This window comes from Talpa occidentalis, unplaced genomic scaffold, assembly GCF_014898055.3.
Source record: "Talpa occidentalis isolate TD23 unplaced genomic scaffold, MPIMG_talOcc4v2.1 talOcc4.17, whole genome shotgun sequence".
Lineage (NCBI taxonomy): Eukaryota > Metazoa > Chordata > Mammalia > Eulipotyphla > Talpidae > Talpa > Talpa occidentalis.
In genome coordinates, this window is record NW_023601754.1 from 50,852,846 (window position 1) to 50,864,173 (window position 11,328).

General features: G+C 50.7%; 1 protein-coding gene across 2 annotated transcripts; it reads right to left on the reverse strand.

The window, feature by feature from the left end:
• Window positions 1-47: 47 nt before the first annotated feature.
• Window positions 48-11,088, reverse strand: LOC119249793 (zinc finger protein 883-like). Of its 2 annotated transcripts, XM_054697403.1 has the most exons (4): window positions 11,046-11,088; window positions 8,974-9,100; window positions 5,624-5,826; window positions 4,622-4,730 (listed from the first exon to the last, which is right to left on the reverse strand). In XM_054697403.1, the coding sequence occupies exons 1-4, from the start codon at window positions 11,076-11,078 to the stop codon at window positions 4,671-4,673; spliced, it is 423 nt and encodes a 140-aa protein (XP_054553378.1). In that variant the 5' UTR covers window positions 11,079-11,088; the 3' UTR covers window positions 4,622-4,670. The 2 variants fall into 2 exon arrangements, with proteins under 2 accessions (XP_037373171.1, XP_054553378.1); XM_037517274.2 differs by having other exon boundaries at window positions 48-5,826.
• Window positions 11,089-11,328: the final 240 nt, after the last annotated feature.

The following is an 11,328-nucleotide window of genomic DNA, read 5'->3' on the forward strand; positions in this document are numbered from 1 at the left end:
CGCGCGCTGCGAATCCGGGGCTCACACTCAGCCGCCCAAAGCGAAAGAGCTGCACCCCGAGACCGACAGAGACCTCCAGGAACACGGAACTGTTCTCCATTTTTAAGTCCTGCCAGGGATCTCAGAAAGATGCCACTAAAACGGGGCGTATTATTACATTACGTGGCTCATTTCCTCATTTCCAGCCCTATGAATCTAGCCCGGAGAATCACCATTTTGGTCTAGAAGCACTTGGCGGAGTGAAGACACTCAGGAGGCTCAGACAGGTAAACTAAAGAAAACACAGGTAGGGTCTCCCTGGTGGAGCAGGGTTTAAGTCTCAGCACTATGAAGCTATTGGCTCCACTGCAGCACGAGTATAAACCCTGGCCAGGGAGACAACCCTCCTGTCTCCCGCTGCTCTCCTCAGCAGGGTGTTTCAGTCAGTCTGCCTGTTCTGCTCCCTACTCTGTCTCTGGTGAGTCCTCTCTCACCCCCTCGCCCCTGCACTTCTGGCCTGCACCCCAGCTCTTGTTCGCATAAACAAACAAATCTTAAAAACAAAAACAAACAAAAAAAAAACCAAACCCACAAACCCAGATATGAAATTATGAAAGGAAAAGGAAGTTCCATGAATGAGAGAAAACATATAATTTCAGTTCTCAATGGTCCTGGCAACCAAGGGTAATTTCGTGAGTTTTTGGAAATTGCCAGTTTTGCAGAATTTGGATGTCCAACTGTGGGGTAACGGCAAAACCCCTCTATGAATCCCCCTAAGGTACAAACTCCACATCATTCTTTGGGACTCCTAAATGTCAACAAGCCTAGGATGAAATAAAGGGAAGGCTGATCTCAGCATGTGCCTTAAGGCTGCCCATGTATCTTCAACTATGTATGTAGTTATAGTCAACATCTTGCTCATGTTTCACTGGTGGGGGATTGCAGGGAGTTTTGCATAGGAAAAGACGCAATACACCTAGAAGTGTAAGGTGTTTGTATATATGGTACACAAGTTTGAAAAAAAATAGGATATATTCTTGCAGTACTGAAGCAATTATTCCATTCCGCAAATAAGTCATTTCTGTATTCAAGAAACTACAAAATTTCAAGATACAATTTTGCTGCAGTTCTATCCTAAGAACAGGGAAACAGCCTAAGTTCATGAAAGAAAATGCAATATATGAGGAGATATTTTACAAAATATTTGGGAGAAAAAAAAAAAAAAAGGGCACCAGAGAACCCTTAGGGAAATACATATAGACAAATGAAAGAAGTTAATTAATTGGTCATCACACAAAGTACTTGCTACAATGTAGAGATACTGAAATATCACAAATTGCTGTTAAGAATGTAAAATGGGGGGCCTCCTCGGTGGCACAGCAGGTGGAGTGCAGCGCTGTGAAGCTGTCTGCAACCTCTGCAGCTCGGGGTCGATTCCTGGCTGGCAGGGGAGAAACCCACATGGCGCGCAGACCTCTCCTGCCTCGCCCGCTGCTCCCCTCAGCAGTGTCTTCAGTCCATCTGCCTGTTCTGCTCCCCGTTCTGTCTCTGGGGAAATCTCTCACCCTCCCATGCCTCTGACCTATACCCCCGTTCTTATATAAATAAATCTTTAAAAAAAACTTTTTTAAATGGTACAATTTAGGTCACAACCTATTTTTTATATAACACTCTTACTCTGTGACTCAGATATTGCATCCACCGTATTCACAAAGATAATGAAACATTTAATCACATAAAGAATTGTATACCTTTATAGAAGGTTCATTTACAATAGCTGGAAAAATAGAAATAACCCAAGTTCTATGAACAGACCAAATGATAAGATGGTATATCCAAAGGTAGAGGAAAATGTGGAGCTACTCATACAATATCATTTTTAAAGGATAAATGATAAAAGTAATTTTGCAACATAAAAAAAGCAGGAAAGGAAGGTAAACATACAATGACTTCTAGTCACAGAAATCCAGAAAATGTAAAGACATCTACTTTGAAGACATGTGAAGGGCAGTTACAGATGAATAAAAGGCACGAGGGAACTCTCCGATGACAGGCACTGTCATCACTTGACCAAGGGAGTGGTGTTAAAGGTACACACTTAAATAAAAACTTAAGAAACACTGCATTCAGTATGTGTAGTTCATGACAGGTAATTTATACCTTAATAAAGCTTTAAAACCTGGCTCATAGCTTTAGAAAAATACGTCCCACTATTGAGAAAATAGGCTCAGCAGTTGATACTGTCTCCCTCACTCTCCTCAGGTCGCGGGGGGTCAGGCTTGCCTCAGTGACACCAGACACTGGTGATCATGGAAGTGCATTTCCAACTGTCAACATAATGCTACCTTCCCACAAAAGGCCCATCTGTGGACAAGAGATCTCCCTTTACTCTCTTTATCTACCTGCGGGTGCAGCAATGGGCTCGAGGGAAATAGGGGCTACAGGAATCCACAGACCTTTTCATTATTTTCTCTGAATGACATGAGCTACACAAGATGAACACGCTTAGCGGTTCAGAGATCTGTGTACAGACTCATCTCGCACAGTCCCTGTCACAGAAACACGTCTGGATGTAGTTTTAGGAGAGGCACACTCCGTCTAGGTCTCTATAGCGCCTGCAATTCACATTAATCCACTGTGTCAGTAGCAGCTGTGGTTTCCACTGACCCCAATCAGCATACAAGCAGTGACTGGCACACATGAAACTGGAAATAGCTGAGCACACGTGAGCTTGCCGGAACTGGGTAAGAGCGTCCTCTCAATACACCAAATCTCTGTGATATTCACTGTGAACGAGGGGGAAAAATTCATGCTGTTCCTACAAGGTGAAGCTGTTACAACTGTCACCTCCTCAGAGTTACTGCAGTCTCCTAAAATAGCACAAAGGCCTCCAATGAGAACCAGGAAGCCCTGCAGTCTTGTCTTGGAGACTGAGGAACAAAGCAAGATCTGCTATTATATAGCTCTCTGAGGAGCATAAAAAGGCCATAAACTAAAAAGAAATGTTTACCCCTTCAAGTCAGAACTCATTTTCAAAATTTCACAAATAGTGACTAGAAGTCCCAAGATTGCAAAGTGCCAAAATAAAAAGTCATCCAAATGAGAGCAAGAGGCGATAGGCTTTTGGTGGATCAGCGACCTGAACGCTGGGAAATTCCATCACAGGAGCCATGTGAGACCAGCAACCCAGAAAATCATAATCTAAGCTTTCTAGTCACGGGTTGGATTCTCCCACCAAAAATCGGTCAGGTTAGGGATGAAACAAATCAGAGAAAGGAGAAAGGAACGAGAGCTCAGGTTTCTTACAAATTGTGCCCACAAATGGGAGAACGTCCAGGCTGACCCCCCCGCACATGCTGTGCTGGGTCCATGATGAACTCTTCAGCACCTGCTCACCCTCACAAGTGAGAGGCTTACACGATGAAACCGGCAGTGACATCAACGTGGGAAAGGTCCTTAAAAAAGCGTAATACACACGTCCCAAACCTGACATTTCCGCGGCTGCGTACGTGTGTGCTGGATACAGGCCGAGGGGACATCCACAAGCGTCTCCCCAGTGCTGATGTGCCCAAGCATAAACCATGTTACCAGCACACAGGTGTTTTGTATGTGAATTCTGTGGCATCCGATAAAACTGAAGGCTTTTGTACATTCACTGCACTTCTACAATCCTTCCTCACACTGAGCTCTGGAGAGTGTTTTGAAAAAAGGATTTCCCACATTCACGGCCCCATAATGGTTCGATGCAGTATGCGTATTTGCTGCTCAAGGAATACAGTAGTACCCATGATCGCTTTACACCGTCATCTCTTCTGAGTTTAAGAAGGTGGCGTTATCGGCAGAGGATTTTCCACTCACTACACTCAAAAGGCCTAGACACAGTGTGAAGTCTCTGGTGTTGATGAAGTTTTGAGCTTTGGCTAAAACACTTCCCGCACTGACTGCACTCATAAGGCTTCACTCCAGTGTGAACTCTGTGATGCAGACGGAGAGCAGAGATATGAGTAAATGTTTTCCCACACTCACTGCACTCATAAGGCCTTTCTCCAGTGTGAATCCTCTGATGTAAATAGAGCGCAGAGCTTTGATTGAAGGATTTCCCACACTCGTGGCATTCATAGGGCCTTTCTCCTGTGTGAACTCGCCGGTGTTTACTGAGGGTTGAGCTGTGGGTGAAAGATTTCCCACACTCACTGCACTCATAAGGCCTTTCTCCCGTGTGAACTCGCCAGTGTTCAGTGAGGGATGAGCTCTGGGTGAAACATTTCCCACACTCACTGCACTCGTAAGGCCTTTCTCCCGTGTGAATTCTCTGATGCGTCAGCAGCGCGGAGCCACAGGTGAAAGATTTCCCACACTCGCTGCACTCGTATGTCCTTTCCCCAGAGTGAAGCCTCTGGTGGGAAAGGAAAGATTTGCGGCTAAAGGATTTGCCACACTCAGTGCACTCATACGGCCTTTCTCCAGTGTGAACTCTCCAGTGTTCTCGGAGCGTTGAGCTAGAGGTGAAGGATTTCCCACACTCAGTGCACTCATAAGGCCTTTCCCCGGTGTGAACTCTCCGGTGTTCCCTGAGAGCCGAGCTATAGGTAAAAGATTTCCCACATTCACTGCACTCGTAAGGTCTCTCCCCCGTGTGAACACTCCGGTGCATGAGAAGGTAATTTCTTTGTTGAAAGGACTTCCCGCACTCACCACACACGTAAGGCCTTTCTCCTGTATGAACTCTCTGGTGTTCTTTGAGTGTTGAGCTGTAAGTGAAGGATTTCCCACATTCATTACACTCATACGGCCTTTCTCCTGTGTGAACTCGCTGATGTATGAGAAGGTGATCTCTCCGTTTAAAGGACTTCCCACATTCCCTGCACACGTAAGGCCTGTCTCCTGTGTGAACACTCTGGTGTTGTCTGAGCGTCGAGCTGTATGAAAAAGACTTCCCGCACTCGCTGCAGGTATAAGGCCTCTCCCCTGTGTGCACTCTCTGATGAGAAAGGAGTCTGGAGCTGCAGGGAAAAGACTTCACACACTCGGAGCACTCGAAAGGCCGTTCTCCGGTGTGAAGTCTCTGATGCTGACTGAACTGGGATCTGTCCCTAAAAGATTTCCCACATTCGCTGCAGCTGTAAGTCCTTTCCCCACTATGAATTCTTTGATGTTTGCGTAGGTTTGAGCTTCGCCTAAAGGATTTACTACATTCGCTGCAGTCATAAAGCTTTTGTCCAATATGACCTCTCTGGTGAGCAACAAATGAAGATTTGTTCCCAAACGCTTTCCCACATTCGCTGCACACAAAACACTGTCTGCCGGTGTGCACGCCCTGATCCTGAACATGTGTGTGTTCGGGGCTGAAGGCTTTCCTGCATGCGCCCCTGGTCTCATTACTTTCTGGGCTCTGTAAAGCTGCTCTGGCCGGGGTGACTTGACCTGACATCTCCCTGGTGTGAGTGGCCCCTTGGAGACGATCCAAGGCCACCAGGAAGTCCTTCCCCTCGTCTCCACGGGGAAACGGCTTTCCTGACACATGGAAATCCAAGCTCTTCACTAGTGAGGTGCTGTCCATGCTGCCTTTGAACGGCATCTCTGCCAAGTGCTGTTCCTGGTGCTCCCGGAAGTTCCCATCAAAATAAAATGGCTTCATACATACCCCACACCTGAACACATTCTGGCTGTGCTGTGTTCCTTGGTGCTCAGCCAAGCAGAAAATGTCCCTCAAGACTGGCCCACACACGTCACAGGGGTGGTTCGTCCTAGCAGTTGAGGGTTTCCTGGGAGAGCTGGCCTGGGATGCAGCCACAGAGACGCTCTGTTCCAAGGGTGCCTCCACATGCTCTGCTCCACAGCAGCAACCTGGACACAGAGAAAACCGTGAAGTACGTTCTGAACTTACAGGGAGAGACAGGCAGTTCCAAACGGGCACCTTGGCCACCTAGGGATGTGTCTACAGGATGCTTTCCTCTCAACGGGTAAAGTAGCTGACATCATGCTGGAGAAACGGCTGCTGGGCACTCATGAACCCCCACACCAGCGGAATCTGGAGTCCTCACCAAGGGTAAGGCCAGGAAAAGAGGCATGATGTAAACACGCAGGACCTTGACTGCTGGTGACATTGAGCGTGTAGAAGCAAGTGTTGAAACTCAGGTAAAGCCAATGATAAAGCACTAGGTACTTTTCAAGACAATTTAGGGACGTGTGCACACCTAAGGGCAGGTGTGGAGTAAGAGAAGCACTAGGAGAGAAATGGCTAGGACAGTAAGTCCAGAGAGGAAAGATTAACTTTGGGCTGAAAGACAGAGCAGAAACGGTGAAAGAGGATAACCAACCAGTGAGCAAAAGGCAGGTCATGGGAAGGGAGAAGCAGATATGGTTGTGTGGCACCAGAAGTGAACACAAAAAGTACGGGATCAGCAGGAAGCATTCCTAATATGGACTGAATACCATCCTGCCGTCACACTCACCAGTTCACCCTGTGGGGAACCTGTGAGCTTACCTTGGAGCTCTGGCTAAGGAGAACCCCTGAAAGCCGGCTAACCCTGGCCTCAGTCCACGGAGAAGCAGAGCAATTACATGCTTGGTCCCGCCCCAGACCCAAAAGTGCCATGTATAGTCCACCATAACAATCTTTTTTTTTAAAAAGATTATTTATTTATTTACTTTTATATAAGAACTGGGGTACAGGCCAGAGCTACGGGAGGGTGAGAGGATTCACCAGAGACAAAGCAGGGAACCTGCAGACTGACGAAATACACTGCTGAGGGGAGCGGCAGGCGTGACAGGAGAGGTCTGCCGCGCCATGTGGGATTTTCGCTGGCAGGCCAGGAACGAACCCACGCTGCAGAGGCTGCGGACAGCTTCACAATGCCACGCTCAACCGCCGGCGCCACCAGGGGAGGCCCCACCACCATAACGATTGGTAAAAATTCTGTAACCTTGAAATCAGGTCACTTCAAGTCATGCAGTCAGAGGACAAGGAAAGAGTAAAGCGAATTAATGGTACACAGTCACAGGAAACAGTATTCACATTATGAGTGTGTCATAGGGACAAAAGAGAATGAGGGAGAAAGCTTATTTAAAGAAATTATGGCCCAAAAGTTTTTAAGTAAGAGGATATCCATACTGCAAGGCTCACAGGCGCCCAAACCAATTCAACCCAACGAGATATTCACTAAGACACATTTTAATATATCTTTCAAAAGACGGAGCTAAATAGAGCTTTTTTTGGTAAAGACTTATCTTTATTTATGCATATAAAAACTGAGCTGCAGGCCAGAGGTGTGGGGGGTGAGAGGACTCACCAGAGAGAGTGGTGAGCAGAACAGGCAGATCTACTGAAATCCACTGCTGAGGGGAGAGACAGAAGAGGCCTGCTGCGCCCTGTGGGTCAGCTCTCTGGCCTAGGATTGAACTTAGGCCTCTGAGGTGATAGTTTCATAGCACTGAGACTTAACCCCTGTCAAAAGGGAGGCTCCCAAAATAGAACTTTGAAAGCAACAAAAGGCATCCACCGCCTACAATGGAAGCACCATAAGGCTATAAGAAAATGCCACAGCAGAAACCATCCATATCATAAAAACAGAGTAAGTTAAAATGCTGGAGGAAAAACACCTGCCAACCAATAAGGCTTTCTACAGCCAAGTGTCCTTCAGAAATGCAATGAAGGACACAAAAGCTGAGGGAGTTCATCATCACTCAACGCACCCCTTACCAGAAATGGTAAAGAAAGCTCATCAACCTTATTGAGAAACATCAGTTAGGAAAACAGGGATCTGTGAGGAAAACACTAAGTGTCGTTTCTCTGAGTTCCCAGCCTGCTGTTTCACATTCCACATTTGACATGCAACTGGATTTGTCAACTCCAACCAGCCTAGGCCCCACCGTCCAAACTGGAATGATCCAAAGTTCCTTAATCTAACCTTAATCTAGAGGTTTTGCCTCCAAGTATTTCTTTCCTCCAATTTTTCTTGGATTTCCTGTCACTATGCAGTCACTTTCCCGTCTCAGTATATCAGTAACAGACAATTTAACTACCACTACCACATAGATTTTAATTATGTATTATGCTCTATAATGTCTAATAGCTCGTTAATTTACCTTTACATTTCAGAAGTCTGCATATATTCATTTAATGGTAAAAGTATTCAACAGTACTTAATTATTTAATGGTATTTCATAGGAAGACTTAAATACAAGTAAAACAAAAGGTAACAAGTGATGGAACTGTTAATTTTTATGGGGCAAGGTATATACACATATCAACACACTGTACATTTTATTTTTTTTTTTTTTTTTTTTTAATAGAGGCATGATTTATTTATTTATTAATTTATTTGTTTGTTTGTTTGTACAAGCACTGGGTACAGTCAGAGGCGCAGGAGGGTGAGAGAATTCACCAGAGCCAGAGCAGGGAGCAGAGCAGGCAGAAGGACAGAAGTACACTGCTGAGGGGAGCAGCGGGCGGCAGGGGAGGTCTGCGCGCCATGTGGGACCCTCCTCTGGTGGCCGGGGAGCAGCCGGGGATCGAACCGGTGCCGCAGAGGCCGCGGGCAGCTTCGCAACCCAGCGCTCAACCGCTGCGCCACCGGGGAGGCCCAACACACTGTACATTTTAAATACAAGTTCACAGACTGATAAGACTGTAACAAGGAACAGGAGGGCACTAAGAAAATGGCTTCAGGAAGGGATCAAACCCTGGGATACAGATGTGCCATGGATCTGGACACACTGAATGACCAGGGAGAGGGCAACAGTCCAATAGACTAGACTCCCAGCAGGACTATGCAACTCAGATCCGTCCTTATGGAGTTCAGTACGGCAAGTACTGGGACTTCAGGGAAAAGCGGAGGGCAGTACTGCCCTGGCCACAAACCACTTACTCAGACCCTTGAGGAAATAAGCAACAACCACAGTCCGTATGTGAGAAGGACAGAGATCCGCTGAGGAAATGCTGGTAAGCTGGGATACAGACGCACCCAGGTCACTGGGGAGGATGAGTCTTACCCAATGATGATATGAGTTCGAAGTTCTCCAGCATCACGCGATGGTACAGGCGTCTCTGCGTGTCATCAAGGAGGCCCCACTCCTCCGAGGAGAAGTACACAGCTACATCCTCCAAGGTTACACTGTCCTGTCAAGGTGGGGACAGGTGAAAACATGAACTTGCTGAGCAATCACAATCCATCTCCTCACACACGCTCTCCCAGAGCTTCCGTCTCTGAGAAGGTACAAGGTCCTGGTGCCATAAGTCTCAGTCTGTCCTCAGGGTCTCATTGGTATCGCTGGGTTCAAACCTCAGCAGTAACAGGCCAGGGGGACACGCAGATGCCATCCAAGCTCTGGGCCTGGCCGAGGGTTCCATTCCTTCCACCAAGCAATTTTGCTGGAACCTCTCACCTGTACCTCAAATATGCAGCCCCAAGCGGGCTCCTTTTTCACTCTAACTTTCCCCATCCATCAGCTCTCCACGGCTCTAGTGACTTCAGTCCCCACAGCTGACTCGCACAGCTCTGCCATCTCCCTTCCCTGTAGCACAGTTGGACTCAGCCTTGTTCAGAGGATCCAGAGAGCGTGGACAAATTCAAATAGATCCAGTACAAACTCAGTGCTCTGAGGGACACCACTGCCAGTGCCACGTGGAAGGCACCCACCAGGCTCCGTGTCTGCCTCATCATTAGCTTCCCTGAAGCACAGGAGACTTTCCCAGGCCATGACTCTCCTCCCCTTCTGCCCTGCCATGCTCACTACCTTTGTTCATACCCCATGTTGACAGAGTAACTCCCAGAAATGAGAGACTTTTGTAATTGGCTACATTGTATCCAAATCTTTTCCCACCAGCAAGATGGAAACACCCACCACTCTCCCCACTCAGTCTGATGGGTCAGGTGGTTGGTTAGCTGGAGCACCTCTCCCTCAGGGAACCTGCATCCTTACCGGTCTCTCCCGACCACCTTGCGTGCGCTCTGCCCAGGGGAGCCGTGGCCACCTGCCAGATCACCCTGTCCCCAGCACTCTACAGAGGCGTCTCTCAGCCAGGTGCCCCAGCGGACAGCCACGCTTGGGCCTAAAGCCCAGTCTCTGGGGCCAACAGTCAACCTTCCCACTAGAGCCTTCCTTCCACCCCAAAATGTGACCCACAGCGCCACACGGCCCACACAAGGGCTAGCGCCTTTTGAATCCTACAGCCTCATCCCTCCCTGATTTCCAGGTTGCGCCACCGCGGCCCACTCGACGGCCCGACCCACTCGACGGCCCGACCCACTGCGCTCTGAAAGCGCCAGGGGCTTAGCAAGGCAGAAACGCCGTCAGAGGGTGACAGGAAAACTCAACCCGCCCACGAGCCGCACCGCTGCGGGCGCACCCGCCCCTTCGGCTCCGCCAAGCCACGCATCAGCCCCGGCGTCCTTCTCCCCGCTATCACGACAAGCAACCGTCTCCGGGGCCTTCTCAAGGGCGAACAACAAGGCAGCGGCATCCGAACTTGCGCCACAACCGCGGAGACCAGCAGTCGTGGGAGCCACGGCGGTGAGCCCCCCTGCGCGGCGCTGCAACCCGGGCGCCCCTCGCCGCCGCGTGCGGGGTCCCTGCGCCTCCAGCGCCGGAGCCCGCGGACGCGGAGGGCCGCAGAGCCAGGCCCGCGAGCACGCCCGGGCGGGAGCCGCGGCCCTGGGCCTGGGGACCGAGTCCGCGCCTCCGTCCGCAGAGCCCGGGGGGCGCTGCCACCTGGCGGGGGCTCCACTCGGGCGCACCGTCCTCCCCGGCCGTCCCTGTCGGGCGCTCTCAGGCCGTCCGGCCGCGCGGGGTCTCGCGCCGACGGCGTCGTCTTCGTTCCCCCCACCCGGCTCCCCGGCCCCGCAGGCCCGCGCCCCGCCTCCCCCGGGCCCGCCGCGCCTCTCCAGGCCGCGAGGACCACGACGGACCCGTTTCCCGCACGTTCCGGGCTCAGGCCGCCCGGCGCCGGCCGACAGAGAGCCGCCCCGAGGCCCCGTCCCGACCCGCCCGTCCCCCGGGGGGCCCCTCCGCCCCCCGCCCCGATCCTGACGCCGCCGCACGGGGGGCGGACGCCGCGCCCGTACCTCAGCCGGGGCCATCGGCGCGGCCGCCGCCATCGGACCGTGCGGGGCGCGGCGGGCGGGGGTCCCGGGCGGGGGGACGCGCTTCTCGGCCCGCTCGGCCCAGCCGCGGCCAGCCCCCACCGGAGAAGCCAAAATGACCGCCACGAGCAGGACGCCGGAAGTCCCGCCCCGCACGTCGGTGAACACGCCCCCTTGCCGCTCATTGGCGGAGCCGCCCCGGCGCAGTGCGCTCTGGGTAATGTAGTTCCCCGGCTCCGCCCGCCGCGGAAAGGGTCTCGCCTCG

Coding starts and splice junctions, on each gene's coding strand:
- LOC119249793 (XM_037517274.2), bottom strand. CDS start 11,078: ATGGCGGCGGCCGCGCCGATGGCCCCGGCTGAG. Junction 9,101..11,045: donor CGCCGATGGCCCCGGCTGAG/GTACGGGCGCGG, acceptor CCACCTTGACAG/GACAGTGTAACCTTGGAGGA. Junction 5,827..8,973: donor CGAACTCATATCATCATTGG/GTAAGACTCATC, acceptor CTCTGTGTCCAG/GTTGCTGCTGTGGAGCAGAG.